This window comes from Phytophthora ramorum, assembly GCF_020800215.1.
Source record: "Phytophthora ramorum isolate Pr-102 chromosome Unknown Phyram_PR-102_s0005, whole genome shotgun sequence".
NCBI lineage: Eukaryota > Oomycota > Peronosporomycetes > Peronosporales > Peronosporaceae > Phytophthora > Phytophthora ramorum.
Window position 1 is genome coordinate 1,727,697 of NW_027150651.1, and position 22,783 is coordinate 1,750,479.

At 53.1% G+C, this 22,783-nt stretch overlaps 8 protein-coding genes across 8 annotated transcripts; 6 read left to right on the top strand and 2 right to left on the bottom strand.

Moving 5' to 3' along the window:
* Window positions 1-370: 370 nt before the first annotated feature.
* KRP23_6250 (Phospholipid-transporting ATPase IK) lies at window positions 371-5,301 on the top strand (the record flags this gene model as incomplete). The annotated part of the gene is made up of 2 exons (XM_067891418.1): window positions 371-588; window positions 729-5,301. 2 exons carry the CDS (start codon window positions 371-373, stop codon window positions 5,299-5,301), a joined length of 4,791 nt encoding a protein of 1,596 aa, XP_067745776.1.
* A 160-nt stretch (window positions 5,302-5,461) lies between these two features.
* On the bottom strand, window positions 5,462-9,753 carry KRP23_6251 (uncharacterized protein; the record flags this gene model as incomplete). The annotated part of the gene is made up of 9 exons (XM_067891420.1): window positions 5,462-5,547; window positions 5,611-5,820; window positions 5,880-6,302; window positions 6,370-6,445; window positions 6,504-7,143; window positions 7,237-7,460; window positions 7,531-8,076; window positions 8,151-8,348; window positions 8,416-9,753. 9 exons carry the CDS (start codon window positions 9,751-9,753, stop codon window positions 5,462-5,464), a joined length of 3,741 nt encoding a protein of 1,246 aa, XP_067745777.1.
* A 328-nt stretch (window positions 9,754-10,081) lies between these two features.
* On the top strand, window positions 10,082-12,802 carry KRP23_6252 (uncharacterized protein; the record flags this gene model as incomplete). Its single annotated transcript, XM_067891421.1, has 1 exon — window positions 10,082-12,802. One exon carries the CDS (start codon window positions 10,082-10,084, stop codon window positions 12,800-12,802), a length of 2,721 nt encoding a protein of 906 aa, XP_067745778.1.
* A 2,983-nt stretch (window positions 12,803-15,785) lies between these two features.
* KRP23_6253 (uncharacterized protein) lies at window positions 15,786-16,493 on the top strand (the record flags this gene model as incomplete). Its single annotated transcript, XM_067891422.1, has 1 exon — window positions 15,786-16,493. One exon carries the CDS (start codon window positions 15,786-15,788, stop codon window positions 16,491-16,493), a length of 708 nt encoding a protein of 235 aa, XP_067745779.1.
* A 645-nt stretch (window positions 16,494-17,138) lies between these two features.
* Window positions 17,139-17,891, top strand: KRP23_6254 (uncharacterized protein; the record flags this gene model as incomplete). Its single annotated transcript, XM_067891423.1, has 1 exon — window positions 17,139-17,891. The coding sequence occupies one exon, from the start codon at window positions 17,139-17,141 to the stop codon at window positions 17,889-17,891; it is 753 nt and encodes a 250-aa protein (XP_067745780.1).
* Window positions 17,892-18,060: 169 nt separating this feature from the next.
* Window positions 18,061-19,195, top strand: KRP23_6255 (uncharacterized protein; the record flags this gene model as incomplete). Its single annotated transcript, XM_067891424.1, has 3 exons — window positions 18,061-18,190; window positions 18,263-18,602; window positions 18,682-19,195. 3 exons carry the CDS (start codon window positions 18,061-18,063, stop codon window positions 19,193-19,195), a joined length of 984 nt encoding a protein of 327 aa, XP_067745781.1.
* Window positions 19,196-19,424: 229 nt separating this feature from the next.
* Window positions 19,425-20,226, bottom strand: KRP23_6256 (Transcription factor GTE4; the record flags this gene model as incomplete). Its single annotated transcript, XM_067891425.1, has 3 exons — window positions 19,425-19,719; window positions 19,789-20,083; window positions 20,160-20,226. 3 exons carry the CDS (start codon window positions 20,224-20,226, stop codon window positions 19,425-19,427), a joined length of 657 nt encoding a protein of 218 aa, XP_067745782.1.
* A 361-nt stretch (window positions 20,227-20,587) lies between these two features.
* Window positions 20,588-22,704, top strand: KRP23_6257 (cAMP-dependent protein kinase type I-alpha regulatory subunit; the record flags this gene model as incomplete). The annotated part of the gene is made up of 7 exons (XM_067891426.1): window positions 20,588-20,593; window positions 20,678-20,801; window positions 20,890-21,343; window positions 21,414-21,550; window positions 21,618-21,738; window positions 21,806-22,139; window positions 22,582-22,704. The coding sequence occupies 7 exons, from the start codon at window positions 20,588-20,590 to the stop codon at window positions 22,702-22,704; spliced, it is 1,299 nt and encodes a 432-aa protein (XP_067745783.1).
* Between the last annotated feature and the right edge of the window lie 79 nt (window positions 22,705-22,783).

A 22,783-nucleotide genomic window follows, 5' to 3' on the forward strand; every position in this document is an offset into this window, starting at 1 on the left:
GCCAAGCCTGCAGGCTAGACGGAAAGCCACCAACGACCGGCGGATCAAAGCCTGGATTTCAGAGTAATCCTTACACCATGCAAACGAATAAAACGGTACCATTTCATGCGTTCTGTCGAACAAAACCGTCTATTTCCTCCCCTATAACAGCATATTCACTTCCTTACATCATATCCGCTCCGTCTCTTGTTCACGATTACACAAGGAGCCCGCCTTTCTTCGCGTCACTTACACATCACTTAATAATCACTTCAGTGCGACAGCCAGCGCGAGCGCTTACTTCAGACTGCTCTCGTGCTTCGAGACCTCCATATTCCTTGCGAGGTGCGGCTCAAGAATAGGCTCCAAGCGGCTTCGCAACGGACTGAAGATGCGCGTCGAGTTCGCGGTGCCCTCGCCGTCCGACAGCTCCACAGAGTACACGCTGGACATGGGCCAGACAGCACCTTCCTCCGCTGACGGCGCGCAGCCGCCGCCGACGTCGCAGTCACACGCCCACAAGAATTTGCGGCGCATCAACACGTTCACGGGCGTCCCGAACGAGGAGGAGCAGCGCAACATCATCTCGCTGCGGTATCGTGCCGATAGGTACCGTGCTTAATCCCACAACACCCTTCGTCCCTAAAAACAAGCACATCGACTTGTTCGACGGGAAAATGGAAAAAAAGACAATTTTGACACGTGAACTAATCATTTCTGACGCCTTTTTTGTTGTTGACATTTGACAGTATGGCGGACTCGGTGGCGTCTGATTCCAAGCCCAACGCCGAGACCAAGGTGTGGAACCTCTTCGAGAAGGTTTTCTGCTTCCTCAAGGGCATGACAATCTACCAGACGCGGCGCCGCCTCAAGTTCACGATCGTGTCGCAGACGGTCATCAACTCGCTGCGTATTTTCCCCATTATCTTGGGCCTGAGCTTTCAGGCCACGGTGCCCGTGCTCATCCTGTACGTGACGCTCGTGCTGGGCTGGCATGGCACCAAGTTCCTCGTGCCCAAGTTCCTGCTCAGCTACAAGATCGGCATGCAACTCACGCTGTTGGTGGACGTCATCTGGTACTACAAGGGCTACAATGGCAAGCTCAATAGTGTCAGCAGCGGCACGTCCGTGCTTATGCAGGGCTTCTTCTCCATCTTGCTCACCATGCTCAACATCACGGGTTTCATGTACGGCTGGAAACTCCGCCGCATCGTCAAGGCCGTGCAGAACCAGCGAGAGTGCGACCGCGCAGCTCTCGCCACGATGATGCCGTCCCCGCTGCGGGCCAACTCGCTGCATCAGACGCTGTCCATCAACCCGTCGACCCATGAGATGGACGAGGATGAAGGTCCGTCAGCCAGACGGAAGATTGTGGTGGGCCCGGGCATCCCCAACAACAGGTTGCGACGCAGTCAGTCGGGTGTGTCGATGACGTTGCCCGACGCGTTGAAGACCAAGAAGCAGCGCAGGAAGGAGGCAGAAGCCCAGGAAGAGGCTCCTGTCTTCTCCTCCAACCTCATCGTTACGAGCAAGTACACGTACTACAACTTCCTGTTCGTGTTCCTCAAGATGCAGTTCAGCCGACTCGCCAACTTTTATACGACCATCGTGGTGGCGCTGTGTTTCTTCGACTTTTCGCCAGTGAGTCCCGTGGCTAGTCTGACGCCATTGCTGATCGTGTTCGCGACGTCTGCACTCAAGGACGTGAGCGAAGACCTGCGTCGCCAAAAGGGAGACGCCATGGTAAATTCCAGGCCGGCGCACATTATTCGCCGCGACGTTGTGAATGAGGTGATGCACATCGATGGCACTTGGCAGGATATCGAAGTGGGAGATGTACTGATGTTGAAGGACGGCGATCAGGTTCCGGCTGACTGCATTTTGCTGGCGACAAGTCGACCCGACGGCCGATGCTACGTTGAGACGGCCAACTTGGATGGCGAAACTAACCTGAAGATCCGCCAGGTAGCCAGCTGCACGAAGCACTTTATGACTGCAGAGGAGATTCTGGAGAAGTACAAACTCCAGGTGGAGTGCGACGTGCCCAACAAGGACCTGTTCTATTTCGACGGCGTGCTGAGACTTGGAAAGATAGCAGACGATGCGGTTGCAGATGCCAACAACGACGACAACGAATCAAGTTTGACCATGGACAACTTGCTTCTGCGTGGCAGTGAGAGCCGCAACTCTGAATGGACGTTGGGACTCGTGATTTACACGGGCAAGGAGACGAAGGTCCAGATGAACTCCACGGCTGTGCCTCTCAAGCGAAGCTTTGTGGAGAAGACCCTGGACACCATGTTCGTTCTGGTGCTCATGTTACTGTTTGGAATTTCAATTGCTTGCACGTTGGGCAACAACAACTGGAACCTTGACCTGGCTGACGAGACAACGCCCTGGTACATCGAGGAAGACTCAAACGGTTACATCTTTTTGAGTTACGTGATCCTGTTCAACAATTTGATCCCGCTCTCCATGTACGTGACGATGGAAGGCGTGCGTTTTGTTCACGCACGTTACATTGAAAACGATCTCGAGATGTACGACACCAAGACAGATACGCCAGCTCAGGTTCGCAACAGCAACATCAACGAAGATCTTGGCCAGATTCAGTATATATTCTCGGACAAGACAGGCACACTCACTTGCAACGAAATGATCTTTGCGAAGTGTACTGTGGCTGGTCTGCGCTACAATGACATCGAAGTAGACCCTGCAAAGCCCACGCGACCTGGAACTCGGTTCAATGATAACCGCTTGATGGCGCGTCTCAATTCGAACCACTCGACAAAGAAGGAGATCCACGATTTCCTACTACTGCTTACCATTTGCAACACCGTGATACCCGAGACCAATGTTCCCGCATCGCCTACATCCACTGGCGACTCCTGTTCGGCGCCGACAGCAACTATCAAATACAATGCGTCTTCCCCTGACGAGGAGGCACTTGTACAGGCTGCGAGTGACCTCGGCTACGTTCTTGAATCACGCGACGGTCCGATTTGCAATGCTCTCATTCAAGGAAGACTGATGTCGTTTGAGATTTTGAACGTGCTAGAGTTCAACAGCGATCGGAAACGAATGTCAGTGGTTGTACGATTTCCCGATGGTAGTATTGTGCTCTACTGCAAGGGTGCAGACGACGTCATTTTCGATCTCCTTTCCAAGACCCAGCCACAGGGTGTGGCGCATGTGACGCGTGGTCATCTTCAGGAGTACGCGTCGGAAGGCCTTCGAACTCTTACCACTGCAATGCGTCGCCTTACCCAAGAGGAGTATGAACAGTGGAGCAGCCTATACCGACAGGCTGAATTTTCGATGGAGGGACGTGCCGCAAAAATTGCCAAGGTTTCGGCTATCATTGAGGTTGAGTTGACACTGCTCGGTGCGACAGCCATCGAAGACCGACTGCAGGACGGTGTGGAAGAATCTATTTGTGCTTTGCGCAAGGCTGGTATTAAGTTCTGGGTGCTCACGGGTGACAAGAAGGAAACAGCGCTCAGCATTGGCATGTCGTCACACGTGATCGATGATAATATGGATGTGATTGTACTGGGCCAGCGCGACAAGGGCTCGCTTCGTACTCGGCTGGAAGAACTGTACGTCGACCTTGTTGAAGACAAATGGGGATCAGATGAGACCTCGTCGGCGTTCAGTGTGTTGTGGGAAGCGTTGAAGCGAGCGATTCTGTATCTGTGGGATCTTATAAAACTGGCACTTGTGGGACGCGACGAAGAAGCAGAGGCCCGAAAGAAGAGGAGACGCTTGCCACGACGCGAACATGATACGACACCGACGGACAGCCCTGTCCATTTCGATGAAGTGTATCCTGCGCTGCCGAACCGTGACATTTCCGAAAACAGCTTCGAACGTGGTTTGTGCGACCACGATTTCGAGCCTAAAACTGATACGATGACGGGTGGTACTGGCAGCATGAGCAGCGGTGACTACGTCGACGAGGAACTGGAGTTTGCTATGGTTATTGATGGCAAAACGTTGGCGCTGGTGCTGGATGATGACATCAAATACCTCTTCTTGGCAGTGGCCACGCAATGTAAATCTGTGATTTGCTGCCGCTGCTCGCCCGCCCAGAAGGCGTCAGTGGTGAAGTTGGTTACGGAACCCACGCTTATGTTCTCACCTGGCAACATTACGCTTGCTATCGGCGACGGCGCAAATGATGTGCCGATGATTCAAGCCGCGAATGTGGGTGTCGGTATCAGTGGTAAAGAGGGCCGCCAAGCCGTTCTTTCCAGTGACTATTCTATCGCGGAGTTTCACTTCCTGAAGCGCCTTCTTTTGGTGCACGGCAACTACAGCTACAAGAGAATTTCCAAGTTGATCTTGTTCTCGTTCATGAAGAACGTGGCGCTGTCGATGTCTAACTTCTTCTTGGCGATGGAGACGATGTACAGTGGTTTGCTGATGTACTTCAGCATCTTCTTTACGCTTTACAACGCTCTGTTTACGACGATTCCGATCGTGATTATTGCCATGTACAACCAGGACGTGTCTCCTGCAGTGCTGATGCAGTACCCGACGCTGTACGTGAACGGCCTGAAGAATCGTTCGTTCAACTGGCTGACTTTCTTTGGCTGGTGCATATTGGGCGCGTGGCATGCTTACGTGGTGTACGCGGTGCCATTCTTTTCGAACGGCTCCATCGTCTGGTACTTTTCGAGTGACTCATCAAAGCTTCAGTTTGACAAGCGCGACCTAGGCCTTTGGGCAAATGGTGTGGCGTCATACACGTACCTGATCACCGCCTCGACGGCGCAAGTGGCGCTCATGACGAGCAATTGGACACGGACGAACGCTCTGGCAACTGTCGGCACGCTGGTGTTTTACTACCTGTTCACGGCATTCTTCTGTGCTGTGTTCGGATGGACCAATGCTGATTTCTACGACACGGAAGTGGGCTATGGAGTGGTAGACCAGCTTATTCGCGAGCCGTGGTTCTGGCTTGGCCTCTTGCTGTCTGTGGTTATCGCCATTCTACCGAACTATATCGCCAAGGCTGGGCGAGTATTATTTTACCCCGAGCCATCACATCTGATGCGCGAGTGGAATCGTTTGGCTAAGGGGGAAGACGCTGCTGTGGTGATGGACTCACCGCGACTCGTTCGCCGCAACACCGGCTTTGCATTCTCGCACTGCCCTGGCGAGACCGAGATGGCGATGGGCTTCTACCAAAGCAACAATACGCGATCTCAGACTCGCGCAGGACAGAGGTCTGACCTTTCAGACGTTGGCCTGCGTGTGCAATCGCCATCGTCGTCAACTGCAGACGGCTCCTCTCCATCTCCCAAGGCCTTGGAATAGTCTGCCTGGCATAAATGTGTTCAAGATGCCGCGTGTAAGGGCCGACAAGACGAAGTCACAGGAAGAGAGTAGGGAAAGTTGAGTTTTTTTCACGAAATAAGCCGCTAATAAACGTCCAGCGCGTGTACCATACCACCTAGGGCAGAGTTGTTCCTGCGTCCTAGAAAATCTGATCGAGTGGAATTTCCTCCGAGAGGTGCGAGTCGATGGCAAGTTTCGCGACGTACTCCCTGTTGTCGCTGATAGCTGGAATGAAACAAGCACTGGTCAGGGTTGCTGCTTGCTGATGGCGATAAAAGAGCGACTTACCATAGGAATGACAGCCGACGATCCAGTTTACCTGGTTGAAGCGCTCAGTCGCTGACATGGAACGCACCGAGCGCTTTTTTGACAGAACTTCCTCCTGTGCGACCCGGCTAACCAGAGCACGCTCGTACTTGGCGCGCAGGTCCGGCCGCAGAAGTTGTTGCGTACCGCCCGTGGCAGCCAATTTCTCTTGCAGACAAGGCGTCGGAATGGCTAAAAGCATGAAAAGTCAATCAGAGGTTGTCATGAACAGTTCGAAGAAGCACACGTACCATCGAAGTAGTTAGGGATGCCCTTCGCAACACGGGGATTTTCCAGTAATCGAGCAAGTGCTGGCAAAACGCTGCGTACTAGCGCCGGCACATATTCAAAGAGCACGGTGCGCATTACCACGATAGTGCAGCCAGCCACGAAGAAGGCGAAAAGGATGACGACCTGCGGGCGGGTGACGCGGGAGATTAACTGACCTCGATAAGCTGCGTCAAATAATGGGATGCCATCACCGGGGCTGAAGGTGGTGTTGACCGAGGAATCCTCCTTGGACACGTCACTGTCCGACTCAAATATGCGGTCGTTTGAAAACATCCACATGGCAATGAGGCAGTGCATCAGCACTGCATAAGGAAGCAGAGATCCTGCCGCAGTGGCAACCTGACCATCGTACAAAGGTGGCGACCGAGCGATACGGAGAAATGCTGCAACGATCATTGGAAAACGTGAGTCACTGGACGATATAAAGTCTTCGCTACCATGACAGCTTACTGAATTTGTCGGCCCAGTACGTCATGATCATAGCCCCAAATCCGATGAAATGAAGCAGAGGCATTCCTGCCGAGAACTGCAACCCTAGATTAGTTTTGCAGCGTGGGGACAATGTGAGATCAATTCAGACTTACCATGTACATGATGAAGATCGAGGTGAGCGATTGGGCATAGCGTGCAGCGAGATCAAACTTGGGTCCACGATATAGTGTCTCAAGATCACGCTGTGTGTCTTGTTTGGTGAGGGAGTGGTTGAAAGAGTATCCTCGATCGATGAAGCGGCGAGCTTTGAGCACGATGTATTGGACTAAGAGATACGCGTGCATGCTGAACGAATTGATGATCATGGTGAGCATGAGCGCCACACCGACGTCGTTGTACCATTCCGCTGAAAAGTCTGAATACTCGCCATTCAACACCTGTAGTGCACCAATTGAGAAGCCTCCGGTGGTACTCATGCTTGTCGGTGAAGCTGAAAAATACTTGCCATTCGCATTGATGGCAAGCATCAACAGCGCGGTGTTGCAGAATTGCGCGATGAAGACTTTGGTGACTCGTGACACCACAAGGCTCGATTGCGTGTGATGCTTCTCCATAGCGACCAGACCATTGAGAATGCGAGCCAAAATGAGGTTCACAGCTACAACTAGCAGCACCGAGGCAATGGACAGCACTTGGGTCGTCACAAATGTTGTGGCCCAAGTCCGACAGAGCATTTCATCTTCTCCAGTTTCTGAGTTGTAAAAGCTTTCGTACATCATGCTGCGGAAAGAGCTGAGTAATAGCATCAAGCGAAGCACAAAGTTAAAGTCTGATCATGAGCACACAGTTTGAGAATGGAAGGCTTGCAAACTGTGATGAACTTACTGAGAGGTGAGGAAGTTCTTGCAGTAGCATTCAACGAGCGCCTTGTACGGCATGAGCCCTGAAACTTTGTTTTGCTCGTCTTGAATGACGTCGGTTTTCAAAACATCAACAGGACAGCTTGATGGTCGGCCGAACTGCCTTTCGAGTTTGGTCTTCTGCTCCTTTGCCGCGAAGATCAGTAAGAAGCTCACAAACAACACTGCGAGCGTGATCAACGCAACAATCTGCCGGACAGCATATGGAGAACGCACGTTAGACGATGAGATACTCGTACCAAGGTTTTTAAAAGCGTACCAGTTGTCGAAAGACACGCTCAAAGAACGGGTGATGCAGGTTTTCCCAAATGATGTCGGTCGGATCTGGGGCTGGGCGAAAGCGAAGTCGTTTGCCATGAAGACGCTTGTAGTACGGTTGAAAAAGACGGTGGAACCATCCCAGATCCGGGTACTCTTGCAGGCAGCGGTGGGCGCCCTCCTCTTCTTCAAATGTCACGAAAGCCGTGACAGCTTGAGAGATATTTCGTTGTTTTTGACGAGCATGCCACCGCTCCAGTTTGACGTTGAAGCCGTGCAGCTTCGTCTCTAGCTTGTGGATAGCCTTTAAGTGTCGCTTCTCGCGTCTGGCGTAAACGCGCTCATCCAGTCGCCCACTCAACAGCTTTAGCTTTTCATGACGCTGCTGTGCAATTTCGAGGTGTCGTACGATAGCTCCACGACGACCGAGTAAACGCAAGTGGCGAGACGCGCTTTTGCCGAATTGGACGTCCGCAACACGCACACGATCAAGCTCCACCGCGAATGGTGGCGCGTTACTTAGGACTGCTTCAAGATGTAGTCGGATCTAGTCAGACCGAACTAGCGTTAGAATGAACGACGCTTTGGTGCATCCAGCACCTCGAATAATGGTGGACTCACCTCTTGTCGAAGCAGATTGAGATCGTCATGGTGCGGCAAATTCACGAGTTGCACGGTGTAGTCCAGAGCCTTGATTTGGTTCTGGGCAATGCGGTTTACAGCTTCCTTCTCTTTCCGTCGTAGCCAAACAACAACACCAAAGAATGCGAGGCTACAGGAGATATCACACCCTACCGCCAGCCCCAAGAACTCGCGCCGCTAAACAGCAAATCAACGTTAGACCTTTGTTAGACCCCAAAACTCCTGAAGAAACTGCCTCCCTTACACTCATGGAATCCCAACCGATAATCTTCAGGCTCCAGGCACTAGATAAGTCAACACGAGTGGTGAAACACCTCCCGTACACGATGAGTGCACGAGACGCGTCATCGCACTTCGAGTAGTCGCTATCGTCATTCAGACGCACTTCACACACCTCCTTGGTGATGTTAGCGACGCTATCAATGGTGATAATCGTTGAAGTTTTGGAGCAATTGGTTCTGTAGTTGGCATCAGGTTCCCACGCGTAAGTGATCGCCTCACTGACATTAAGCGTGCAGCTCTTCTTGCCCAGACACATTCCCTCGACTATCTGCTGGGCCATGCGAGAGCGGCAACCTTCATTTGCTTGAATGCGCATGTCGTCAAACCATGGGGTCTTAGTCGTTGTATTCTGTGAAAATGAGCAGCAAGGACGAAGGGAGACTGGGTGCACGCCTAGAAAACAACCCAGACCGTCCGCTGGGCAAACCGATCCTTCTGCGTCACCTCGGCACTTCCCAGAACCCTCAGCAACTTTGTTGCGCTCGGGGCATGCGCAGGACCCTTGGGTGTCATAGGTCGAATACACTGCCTTGACAAATCCGATCTCACCCGCTGAGCACGTGAGTGACAGCTCGGCATTCTCCAAAGCTTGATCACACACACTGGTGGCCTCGCTGAGATGGCCAATGCTGGTAATTCCCAAGACGGACGGAAGGTCTTGGCGTGCGAGAGCAGTAAGTTCCGCGATAGAAGTGCCGCCGCCAACGATGTAGACTGCTAAGGCAGGAGCACTGATCACGGCAAGCAGAAGAAAAAGCCACGTGATGACCTTAAGATACTTAAAGTAAAGCGCGACCCCGAGGCCATACTGGCTTAGAACAACCGAGTCAGTCGGCAGGTGGTGAAAAGAGTGAGCGCCAAAGTCGGTGGAAAACAACGGATATCGCTCTGGCATGGCGAAACCCAGTGCGTCCACGTGGGTCGTTGAGTAACGCATCGGGTGAGTCGTTCCACGATCATGCACCAGTTTGGCGTACGAGAGGTATTTCAGCTCCTTGGTGCCACAATCGGGTGGGTATCCACCAAGTTGAGCATCCAGCCTTGGCGACAAGAGAATACTTTTCTTCTTGTCATTCTTGAGCTGTCCTTCTTCCATTGCTGTAACATCTCCATCATTAGTCAACCTCAGCGGATTTGGTAAAAGCTGGGCGTTCTCGGCTACAGGTTCGGCAGAGCTAACTTCGCTCGTTTTCGTAGAGGTTGTAGCTTCACTGCGGCGGCGTTCAGGGTTTGCAGCACGCTGGATGTTGTGGGTCGACAAGGAGGCCCGTCGCCTGTTCTTGCTGCGTTTGTTCACCATATCATCAGATGTGGGTCGCGCTTGGTAGTGTGCCGTGAATGCAATAATTGGTGTGCGCCAGTGTCGGAAGTTTCGCTACCAACGGTTGCAAATGCAGGGGATCAGATAATAATACAAGTGCTCCGAGAAACGAATGGAGCGTTGGACTGGGTAGCTCACATAGGAAACATAGGTCACATGGTGCTTGCGTTCAGCATCGCGGGTATTTGACTAATGTTTGCCCTTTGTGTAGCCATGTGGACACAATCTGTACACAACCTATCTTCCATCATCTTATTCTTTCTCCTAGTTGATTCGAGTGGAGAAGCACTTCCCCACATTGCCGCGCATGACGTCGTCGCTGGCGGAGACCTCTGCGCCCATGGGCGTGGGCTCGATCCTCGATTCTCCGCGTGTGTCGCCCTCACAAGATGCAGCAGCAGTCCCCGCCCAAGTTTCACCCTCTCAGTCCGCGCAGGAGCCGCAACTCAAGCAGCTTCAAGCGAGAACCAGTCGCCCTCGCGCTGCAGCGGCCGCAGCCAACGCCGTGATGGCTGAACAAGCTAAGCAGGAGGAACAACCGATAGACGTCACACTGGCCAGGGCGCTGAGTGGTCAGGAGTCGCCGAAATCTGCCGCAATTTATATCCAGGAGACGAGCAAAAGACCATCGAGAGTCGCTGCGGCCGCTGCCAATGCAGGGATCACACGCCAAGCCAAGGAGGAGGAAGGGTCTTTAAATATGCTCATTGCATCTACAACCCCCAAGTTATTTGAGCAGGACGGGGAGTTTAGTGCCAAGAAACGAACGAAGGAAGGGGTTAATGGTCCTGCAGCCAAGAGGTCCAAGCTAGCGGCCACTTCTGTGACTACAAAGTTAGTGCACAATCCTCTGGAGGAGGTTAGTGGTGGAAGTCAACCGTCGACGTCGAGAGGCAAGAAACGACGTCAAGCGGCGGTGTTTGAGGCAGCGCCCATCATCACGGACATGCCGCCACTGCCGTTTACTTCGCCCACTCCGAAAGGAAAAGCGAAGAACAAGCTGCAGGCTGATGGCGAGGAGGACAGGAGGTGCGAGTTCTGCAAGAAAGTGACCAACATTTGTGTACAGCTGCACTGCCAGGGCTGTCGACGCGTGTACCATGCCGGATGCTTGCTAACTGCTTTCAAGCCCTTTGTCGATGTGAACGCACCGATTTTGGACCAGATGGAGCGGCTGCAGCTTGAGGTGCCGGAGCGCCGCGGTAACATTTTCCGTTGTGCGTCGTGCAAGGCTGCGTTCCTGGATTTCTATGAGAGTGGAGGGTTTCTGTGGGATTGCGACTGCCCGACTTGCACACAACCAGAAAAACTGATTTACTATCGCCAGCGAAAACTGGTAAAGATGATGAACGATATGGAGTTGGAGAGGCAGCGCAAGAAAGAGCTGAAGGACCAGAAAGCCAAAACACAAACTGCTGGAAAGCCGTCAGTTCCGGCGTCAAGTCGTTCGAACTCAACCTCACGCAGTAGGCGTACACGAGGAGGTAGGGCGACTCCTGACGAGCAAATTTTAAGTGCACAGGTATCACGACGATCAACGTCGCGAGGTGTGTCATCAAAAGGTCAAGCGTTGAAGCAGGAAAGCGACGCCGTGAAGATGGAAGCTTTGGGCGTGCTCAATGATACGGAGAGTGGAGTTAAGAACGTTGTGGCAAAAGAGGAGCCAATGGAGGTAGATGACAATGGTGGGCGACGCTTAGAAGCAAAAAAATTGGGGGTTACCCTAACGAAAGAGCCGCAAATCAACAATATGGTGGAGCGACTACGTACGATTGAGCTCCAGCAGCACAAAGATGAGAACACAGTTAAACAAGAACACTCAAATCCAGAAATTATCGAGGCATTCCAGGCGAAGAACGAACAAATAGATGTACAGAAGAAGCAGAAAATGGATCTCGATGCTGGGTCTGGAAGCGAAGCTGCGACCCAGTCAAAGCAATTGGGGCCGTCCGATGAAGGCACCTTTTCAGCAAAACTGGTGAGCGATGAGCCAACGACTCCCCAAATGGAGGAACACCAAGCACTGAAGGTTGCACACGAGCCGGTTGGTGAGCCTGAGCAACTCGAACTATCAGGGGACGACCTTGTCGGTGCAGTACGAGTAGTGCGAGATGACAAAACTGGTGGTTGGTGCTTTCCTGTCATGTGTTCACGGACATCAAGTCTTCGAGTATCAGGTGTCATGAAGACAGGAAAGTGCAAGTGGTTGCCGAAGAAGTTGCCCGTTGTTTTGTGCGACTGTTGTAACAAATTTTTCTTCTACTCCCAATTCGTACACCACACGGACAGTAGCTTGGTCAAGGACCCAAAATGTGCAAACGAAGACCCGGTGCCATTTTTGTTTGTCGAGCATCGTGACGCTACGCAGCATACGCCACTCGACCAGTTTCAGCCGGCTTTTAGGGACTGGTGTCGGCGTCAAAGTGCGGCTATTACGCCGACCAAGGGTCGTAGAAGCCACACCGCGAAGGAGACACGCTTCTCCATTATGTCAAGCCCGGAGGCAGCGGCGGATGAGCCCTCCAGCTCCCCTTCGAGGCTCCGCGCACTTGCTTTATTCAAGCGCCCCAAGCACAAAGGTGATAAGGGCCCCATCGTGGCGCGTGTGACGGATCCAGCAAGCTTCGAGTTCGTGGCGCAGGTGGTGTGTCTTCCACCAAGCTACGTGATGAACATGGCGAATGGCGGGCTTGCTGACCGTGTCATGAGGTCACAAATGCCGGTGCCGGATGACTCGTTCCCGCGGAAGTCTGGCTGGCTAGCTTTTAATCGTAACGCATCCACGGCGCGACAAATCACGTGTGTGTGCTGTGAAAACCGCTACGAGTTTGATGCCTTCGTCGAGCACGCGGGCATTTCGTTAAGCGAACTGAAGATAAAGTCGCGCCAACTCTTGTACATCGTGGAGCGCCAGGATGAGTCAGCTTTGGTGCCATACAAAACCTTCCTTCTCGATCTGGAGTTTGTCACGAAGAACAATTTGTTTCTGGACGAGCTGCATCCTCCCTCCGTCCAACTTAACCGCTAAAACATGAGACTTATCATCAACACGTACGGGAAAATTGATCCATCGGTATTGTAAACATATCTGGGGTGTAGATTGGAATCTCCCCGTGCTGTTGGAAGCCAAGTTTCTGGAGTGAGAAGAGTTCAATGCTTCGGCCAAGTTTTGTCCGAGCTGAAGTGTTTGTACGTTCGACGTAGCAGACGAAGGCAAAAATGAGCGCTCCGTCGTTCCGGTTACAGCAAAGTCCCCCATCCATTCGAAGAACGCCATTTTTGGACCCAGCGAAGCTGAAGAAACATTTTTTGTAAAAACAAACGGTAGTGGAGAGCTTTTACCTACGTTACGATAAACGCTCGTACCAGAATCAACAGTACCAAGCTCACCCACTCGCCAAAGCGCGTTTGCTTTCAGCTTAGGCCACGCCCATACGTGCCCATTGGAGTCCAGGCTGACCCTCTTTGGATTTCATCATAATTTCTTGCCGACGCCGATTAAACACATCAGGAACACCAACGATGACTAAGACTAGCTCATATCGTTGGTCGTGCATTGCCGGAACTGGTTGCGTCTCGATTTCTGCATGTAGTTTACATCGAGACAAATTCCTGAGCCCCATCTGATGTCGTAGGAGGCTGAAGTTGCAGCGAGGACGGCAGAATAAACTTGCCGGGCAAATCATCGCCTGGCGCTCAGAGCATGTCGCTGACTCAAATCAGTGGGTTGTCATGCGCGTGACGTGAGGCAGTTTTCTCGTGCTCTATATGCGTGGCAGCCCTACCCTTTGATGTTGCGCAGCGCTATACTGGCGTCAACATTGTGCTTCCTCTTTTCTACTGCAAAAGGTAGTGCAGCAAGCTAGCTGTGTTTGCAATGTCTGTCATGCTTGCAAAGGAGCGAAGACGGAGTTGCAAGAAGGAGCCGGCGCTAAGCATCGGATGCGGCATCTCGTTCTGACGTCGATCAAAAACGCTTCACCCAACCGAGTATTCTACTCTCTGTCAATTCCAGCGGTCAAAAGTACGAGAATGGATAAAGACTTGTACTACGCATTTCATGGACGCTCGCAACGCTGGGTAAGAGCTCTAAATCCCGGCATTGTGCCACTGCTTCATGGCTATGCGTGGTCAGATTTATCGACTTGTTAACGCACCCAGGGTTACCTTATTGAGCCGAGCTCATGGCCCTGTTCGCTCTTGCTGGCACTGCTGAAGTACGGCGATGGTGGCGGACAAGGAAGGTGGTGGTGACCTACTTGTTCCAGAAGTTCCTGAGAGGAAACAACTAGCGCTTTGTATTAATGAAGTTGAAGTTACAAACACTGATTTGTTGTATGCACAAAGTTGAAGTTCTCCTTGACCACAGCATGGTCTCCTTTGAATGGCAATCTGCGTATTAATACTGGCAATCTCAGCATTACTACACTTGGTAGAAAGGATATGCAACCTTCGCTCTCACCGAGGCGAAGTGCGTTCAGCTCGACCGCACATATTCAGGTATCCAAATCGCCCCACGATTCCGAATCAACCATGAAGTTTGCAACATAACTACGTTGGCCAAAGGTCTTCCACAATCCGCTCGTTTTCTAGCCAGTAAAGCTGTCCGAAGGTTTTAAGAAAGAGTGCCGAAGATGAAGACCACTAGATCCGAGTCTTACACTGCCAATCGCTCCCTGATATTTTCCGGCTAGGTACTGTGGACACTCCGCGCGATCTAGTTTGCAACGACCGAACAGCTTCATGTTATGATTTGAGCCAAAAGTCAACACTCCTGAGCTCCCAGTTTCGGGCAGTCTGAAGTATGACGACGACTAGTGACAAAGACACCAGTCTGAATCGTGAGGCGAACCACTGTGTTATCAGCGGGGATGCCTCACAGTTTGCGAAGACAAACCGTCTGCTGAGCAGACTGCTCAGAAGCGAATACTGTAATGGGTTGTCAGGTCGGTAGGTGTGTGTGTCCGCGCTCGGCGATCCGCGCAAATATCTCCAATTATCTTCGTTGCCCGAACTGGGGATAGGCCCGAGGAGACATCACATCCAATGCATTGCCGCCGGCTTCCTCTTGCAACTCCGACCACAGTGCAATGTAGTCGAACGCTACATGCTCGCCAGCCCGAGCGTGCGCTAAGTCAACACGACAAGCGATTATCTGGCCTCTATTCGCGTTCTCGTTGTTGACGCGTTGGCATTTCCGGCTCAATTCGCCTTCCTGCTGTAGCAGGTCGACAAGATGGTCAACACTTCAAGGTTCGCAAGTGTACCGCAACGTGCGGCGCAAGTGTGAGTCAGCGTGTACCGTGCGGTAGTCCCGACTAGAGAGGAAAGACAATGCTGGCGCCAGTATAGACACCGAGAGTGTTGCGTGGCACACAGAGCACGGGGAAGCTGCCTCACGCGATGTTCGTGGCAACCCACTGATTTGAGTCAGATTCGGTCAGGCACCGAGATAGTTTTCTCCTGCCAGCTTGCTCGAGCTGCAACTTCAGCCGACGACATCAGATGGGGCTTATTCAGCAAACGCCCGTTCGCCAGCGGCGCAGCGTTTCCTGGCGGGAGTCGAGTTCCGGGGCGTCTCGCTCTTGCTGGCACGGCCCGCTAACGTTGCTCGGTTGCTCGCAAATGCAGTACCAATTGCTTGAGCCGCCGAAACTGATTCGGGAAATCAGGCCGCGCAGGAACCGTGGCAAAGGTATCTCATGCTGATCGGAGACCGAGTTGTTGATCGCCGCGATCGCTGCAAACGCAGATGCCCCCCATGGGACGATTTGACAGCGACTGCTTGTGAAGCGAGATCGCTCGGTGCGTCCGGAGCCGCGGAGGCTGCTCGCTCCGAACGCAAATCAGCTCCTTTGCAGTTACGTCTTTGAAAAGCTCCGAAAAATGCCGGCGCTCTCACAAAGTCGACGTTCCTGAGTTTTTCGCACCTTGAAGACGCTGGTACCAACCACTCTTGAATTTGCCACGCCTTGACACATCCGTCTTCCCACCGCAGTCGAAAAATTGCCATGTCCATGCAGACCACCGACGACGAGTTCAGCTCGCTCAAGTGCCGCTACGCCAGCAAACGCTGCTGGAACCTGCGCGCCATCAAGCGCAACGGCGAGCGCCACAACCTGTGTGAGATGCACCGGCAAAAGGCCAACAGCAACCAGCGCCGCCTCGACAAGAAGCGCAAGGCCGGCCAGGCCGTGCTCGGGTTGCCCAACCACCTGCCGCTGCAAAGCGGCTTCGACCTGGAGCGTCGCATGCGCATGCGTGCCTCGATCACCATGAAACTGGAGCAGGAACTGGGCGCGGTGCCTCTTACAACGCAGTACATTCGACGAGCCACCCCGTCACTTGTAGACCTGCAGCGAGCAGCAGGACTCGTGGCCATGGGTAATACGCTCCCGTCATACAGCAACGAAATGGACACATGGCGTGAATCGAGTTCTACATGGATGGACGAGTCCTACCCGAGGAGCCCTCGTGCTATGCTTCGAGTCGCCGCTCTGGCCAAAATGGAGCCGTCTTTGGAGGCGCGAGGGTGGATGCAGCACAGCCCGACGAGGACGGAATCGACCGCTGCTGCAGCTCCGACTCTGCTGCTGCCACCTATTGCCACTGCTGTAGCTCGATCGGGAGAAGGGCTCATGAGCTCCGCGACGCTGCAGAGCTCGTGGCAGCCGGACGTCCGGCGAGCACCGTCACTCGTCACCCGTGCCAACATTTAAGCCGCCAGAATGCAGTGCCACAAGTAAGAATTTCCTTAAGTTACAGCAAACCTAAAGTGAATGGACACAAACACCTTCTCCACGTGGAAGAGAACGAAGATACGAGCAGCGAAAACACAAGAGAACTGCAGGGCGAAAATCTCTCGGTTTCTGAACAAGAGTCCAGAGTTTCTGATTGTTGTTGATCTGCGCAAACCGCAAACTGCAGCGACAATTCCGCCGTGGATTCCGAGTCGAGGGATTACCCGACGGCGCAGGCGAAGTTGATCACCGCACCGCCGGCACTGTCCCAACTGGCACAAATACGCATGGCCTGATAACCTGCAAAGCAACCTGCTGAATCCACTTCCCGCTGCAGTCAGCAGGGCAGAAAACGTATTCGACCGCTCGGAGCTGCCGCGGCAGTCAATGGCGCACCGGGCGTGCAGGAAGGTGGCACCGATGTCACTTCACTTGAATTGTCCGCGGATTTTCGGCAAAAATCCACGCGCATTGACGCTCACTATGGGTTGAGTCTCTGCACCGACATCTGGTTCACCCAAATGGCTCGCGTAGCCATCATATCCGATTTGGAGCAGTTGGGATCTTCCGGCAGCCTCAGGTGCGTGGCCAGCGAGAGATCATTCGTCCTTTTGCTCTCCAGAAATGATGGCCACCCGCCCCGGCGCAGCTTCTCCCTCTCCTAAGCCCCCAACGCCCTCGCCCTCGCCCGCGCCTTCGCCCGCGCACGACGCCGAGGTCATGTGCCGCTACCCGAGCAAGAAGTGCTGGAACCCGCGCGCGCTCAAGCGCAACGGCGAGCGCCACAACCTATGCGACCTGCACCGGCAGAAGGCCAACAAGAACCAGCGCCGCCTCGAGCTCAAGCGCAAGACCAGAGCGCAGGCCTCCGCGGACCATGAGCCTGCCGGCAAGCGTCTGCGCAAGAAGACGCGTCAGCGCGCGCGACGCGCCCCGCTCAGCGCCCACTTGGCCATGAAGGAGGAGGCACGTGCCAGGCAGCAGGCCGAGCAGGCCTCCAGTGCAAGCTCAGGGCCCACCGGCTGGTTCTTGCAGGATCTAGGTCTGCTGGACGGCGGCCATTTCGACGGATTCCAGGCCAAGGACGCACAGCTGTTGGAGCTGCAGCGACTGCCTGATGCTGTGGACGAGGAGGTGCTGGATCGCATCCTTCAGGACGGACAGGGAGACGCTAGTAAATGCCTCGATGCCACGGGACTTGAGGCGCTGGCCGCGTTGCCAGAGGGCAAGACATCCCCCGTGGACGTGGGAGAGACTTGGGACAACCTGGACTTCAGTGACTACTGGCTCACACCGACGTCATCTGACCAGCCGGCTCCGAGCTTCGACGCGTCGGCCTTCGTTGTGGATGAAGACGTGTTCGTCGCGGACGTGTGAGCTGCGTTGCGTGCTCCTATTTATCTTATTGTACAGTTTAGGACGCCAATTCAGCCCCAGTCGAAATAAATGCACTTCGTGTCATAAGAAATCGCGGAGGTTTGCCTAAAAATACGGCTTGATCATGCAGGACACATTGTCAATGTCCTTGCTGCGCTGAAGTAGCGAAATGCCGCAAATTCGAGGCGCATCAGGCTCGAAGATCGATACGCCTGGCTTGATCATCGGCTGCGTGCTGCTACTGTTGCTCGTCCTGGGCTTGTTCCAGCAGCAGATGCAAAAACGCAAGCGACGAACGCGTACGCAGAAATGAACACTTTGTACCACCTCGCTCCATGTAACAGGAGAGTGTTGCCGTGAACTCCATGTAGAATATCACCCGCCACTGCAACTTCAACAGTCCAGCAGAGGCGTGCTTGAGCAGCTTGGCAGACGTAAGGAGGATCTTCGACGATATATCGGCAAGCTTAAAGAGCAGCTCGCTGCTCGAGAGGATCAGTTGCGATATCATGACGAACTCGAAGAAATCGTGACGTCCAGAGTGGAAACCAGTCGGCACGACGAGGAGGTAAGGCTGAGCATGCTTTTGGCCTCCATCGTCCAGCGTCATGACCTTTTTGCTGTGCAGGAATGGACCAGGCTCATGAAAGCCGGCAAGAAGATTCACGGCACCAACTGGAACACCGCCAACAGCAATGAGCCTTCACTCAGGTAATATGCATTTCTCTGGTCGTCGCGTACTCTTGAGATCGCGATATTACCTTTCACAACCTTCTCAACTGGTGGTTAGAGAGCTGATGGAGCTCCACAAGGAGGAACTGCTCGAGTACAAACGCTCGTCCCAATACCAGCCCGAATCGAGTCGTCAACACACAGCGCGGGATTTCACGACGAACGAGAGGAAAACGATGCGCCGTCCGTCAAAGTTTCAACTCCCGCTGCCGAAACTGCAGCCAGTGGCTCCACTCCCAAGTGCCTCACACGGCACTGGGGCAACACTGAAGCCTGATGGACCTAAGTTCATACCACCTCAGTGGCAATCCACTCGAGCCAAGGCAGGGGCTCGCCTTTCAGCAGCAATTCCCGTCCAGCTTGGGTTGCCAAGAGATGACTCTGATGAAGCATCACCAGCGCAGAATATCGTTGTGCCACCACTAGACTTCACCAGGCTCGGCGGTAGGCCAGCAGCTGCCGTAGTTCGACACGAGCCTGACGAGCCCGTACAAAAGCAGAAGAGAAAGAGCTTCGAGGCCACATTCCAACGGCAGACACGGCTTGCAACTATGCTTCGAAAGAAGAAGTAAATAACGCAATGAGAGCAGCAATACTCAGGGAAGAAGCGTAAAGGGATTAAAAGATGACTAAATACCCTGATAAGCCGTCATACCGTCCAAGTAGACGGTCGATTTTCACTGCGTGCCTGGATGAGGTTAAATACACGCGCCATTTCTCTCTTTATCCAGAAAGGCTGTGGCATAGCATGAAACACAAGTCAAGGCAAATTAGGCACGCTCAAAACGCATTCATCTTCGATCACGGATCGGTTTTCGTCTTCTTGCTCGGTGGCCGTCGAGACTTCTTCGACGACTTGGGCGTGGAGATCGGCTCGCGACTGCCCTCAGGAACCTTCTCCAGAACGAACTTCTCCAAGTCGCGGAACGTCTTGTTGTCGATGTGGTCGACGACAATGTCCAGCTCATCGGGCGAGCTCTTGTCCAGCGCCTTGGGGCATTGCTCCTGCAGCAGCTCGATAATTGCATTCAAATCCTTGCTCGGGATCTTGTAGATGTTCTGGCTGAAGTGAATCTTTTCCTCCAGACTCGGGGCTCTACTCAACAGCACATACCACGTTAAAACTCACCAACTAAAACATCAAAGCTACATCAATGTACCGTACGGGATGCTCTTGTCCGCTTTGGGGACCGGTCCCACGTCCAGCTTCATGGTCTTGACCCGGTCCTCGAACTTTTTGGTCAGTTCATCGGCCAGCAGATAGAGGTCCGAGCCGTCCTGGTTGTAGAGCTTGCAGTTGTGCCAGACGAGGCGCATATCGCGCGCAAACTCGGCCGGTTTCTTGTACTCGTTCTTGCTCAGTTTGCTGCGGATGGTACCCAGGTCCATGGGCTCCTTGACCACTTGCAGGTAGTCGTACAGACCCCATTCCTCCCAGTTGACACGCTCGCGGAAGGGCTCTGGAGCCACAGAAACAAGCGTGAGTCTATTGCTACCAGTCCGGAAAAGCCTAATTCAATAGAAATGGCAACACACCGCAGCTATCGAGCTTGATAAAGTGCTCCACGACGTCCAAACACTTTTTCTTGGTCTCGGGGTCCATGGTGTTCGTTAGGCGGGAGTTTAATAGCGATAGACGGCGAGAATCTGCGTGAAAATGACACCAGCAGGTATGTGAGAGGGATAAATACGTGGTGAAGTTGTTGTATCGCGCGATACGGCGCTGGGGGAGCGCATCCGCAAGCGTGAACAGGCAGCAGATGCGTCCATGTGACGTCGTGCTCACCTTTCGACTTTGTGTGGGAGTGAAGTGGTCGACAAAAAGAGATTCAGAAGTAGTGTGGATGACATAAGACAACCTAGCATAGGACGCCTATATTAGGTACATGTAGCCATTTATAATTTTAAATGGCTACTACCTTCAACATCTTGGTCGTCCACTTGAACTCGCCAAGCCGCGCAGCATGTGCGTATGCCTGGCATTCAGAGAGCCGATAGTACCATATATTGGTAGTATGTTGTGACACGATGTGACCATTGCTAGGTTGTCGAAGAGGGCGAGCTGGCAGGAGCAGCTAAACCACGAACTTCCGGAGGTGCGAGCCAACTTGAGGCGAATTCTTCTGCTGTCCGAAGTGGCGAGATGCAAGGCCGACTACGAGTTCCTCGATCAATACAGTATGTTACAAGCGGTGTATCTACAGATAATTTCACGGCCGACGTCTTGTCATTATTTGCATTGACTTTGTGCTGTTGTGCTGTACAGTTCAACGCGTCAAGTACTTTCGCGAGCAGCCACCGAGAGACCGACTACGGTTCTTGAAGGCCGCCAAAGGCATCGAGCTTGAGGACGGAGATGCGCTTTTCAGAATCGGTGATCGTGCAGATGCGTTCTACTGCATCATGTATGGAACGATGAGCGTCGTCATGGACTTTTCGCGAATGGCAGCCCCAACGCTGAACGAGTTCGAGGAGATCATGAATCGAGCCCGCGTGCACTCCAGCTTCCTGAACCCAGGCGGAAAGATCGATCGGTCACATGATGCTACGTACATTGTGCGCACGATGAAGCCCCTGGAAGTCTTCGGCGACGTTGGCCTGCTCCTTGAAGAGCAACAGCGTACCGCTTCGGTTGTGGCCACGGAAACCACATTGCTCATGCAGATTGATCGTGACACGTTCATGGCACTACGCGCGTGCAATCTGTCGCGTGACCTCCGGTACGAGCTTTTACGCAACTTTCAATCACGTGGACTAGCTAACTTGCAAAATTGTCGTCTTTGCTGCCAGCGAGAAAATGACATTCTTAGCAGGTGTGGCCTGCCTGGATCATTGGGAAGACGAAGGCATCTTGAAGCTGTGTGACCGAATGGAGAAGATACAGCACACATACAACGATGTCATTGTTGTGGAAGGCGAACCTGCAAGTAAGTAAACGTGATGCTCATTTCTGTTGTTGCCTTTGATCTGAACTCCGCTGGTTCTCGTCCGAAGATAACTTCTATTTCATCAAGCATGGTGAGTGCAGGCTGGTCAAACGCTACTCGGCCTTCGACCAGAAGAAGCACGACAGCCGCAAGCAGCCATGCATTGTTGAAATATCGACCGTCTGCAGGTAGTAATACCGCTTCTCGACGCGAAGCTTATCTAACATACTGACCCTCGCACTGCGTTTTGTGAAGTCAGCACTACTTTGGCTTTTACGAGGCTACCCTTGGTGTGACGAACGCGGTGTTTTCGGTCTTGGTTTCCTCACCGACGGCCACTTTGTATCGTGTCGACCGCGTGGATTTCCGACAAATTGTGCTGAAGGACGCGACCACCGAGCAAATGCTGCGCCAGGAAGTCATTGGTCTTTCAGCGCGTGCTGATACTTCCAGCGTCACGCGAGACTTGCGGAGGGAGGCGAGGTGGAACCAGTACAAACAAGAGTTGGTGGACACTGTTCTCACTAGACACGAGGAAGAGCACATTCCAACCATGGGACCACGACCAGATCTTGGTTGCTATCGATCAGTACGCGAGCCGAACTTCTGTCTGCCAAAGCTGCCATTATCACCGACGTCTGGCAGAGGAGCTCAAACCGAGCGAGGCGTTCCGGGCGTCTCCTGTGGCCAACTACGACGAGCGCAAAAGCCAATAATCGACAAACCAAAACCCTCTCCGCGTCGTTCGCGTGGAAACGATAGTAGCTGGCGAAGCGTACGTACTTCATGCTTTTCAGATGAGGAGTTTGGCATGTCTTACATTATCGGGTGCTGGTATGTCCATGAAATCACAACTTGATGAAGTGGGCGCGACAGCGCGCCGGGGACAGCGACAACACGAGTCTGAGTGGCCGGGGCACCACTGACAACAAACATGAGCAGGTAACTGATCAACTGGTTGGACGCTTTCGATTAACGGATACAGGAAGCACAACTGAGCTAACGGACACACCTGCTGTTGCTGGTTGTAGGCTCTCGTGAGCAACGTCCAGTGGGGCAAGACCTCGCAGATCATGGGCGGGCTGAGCAACGACGAGGACAAAGTCTCAACAGTGATCGTAGAATTGCTCAAGGCTAAAGGTGTGGAACACTAAACTCGAACAAAGGTGTTCACGTGCAAAGGTAAATTAATGGGATTCCATTGCTACATCTTCTTGAATTACCGATGGAGCG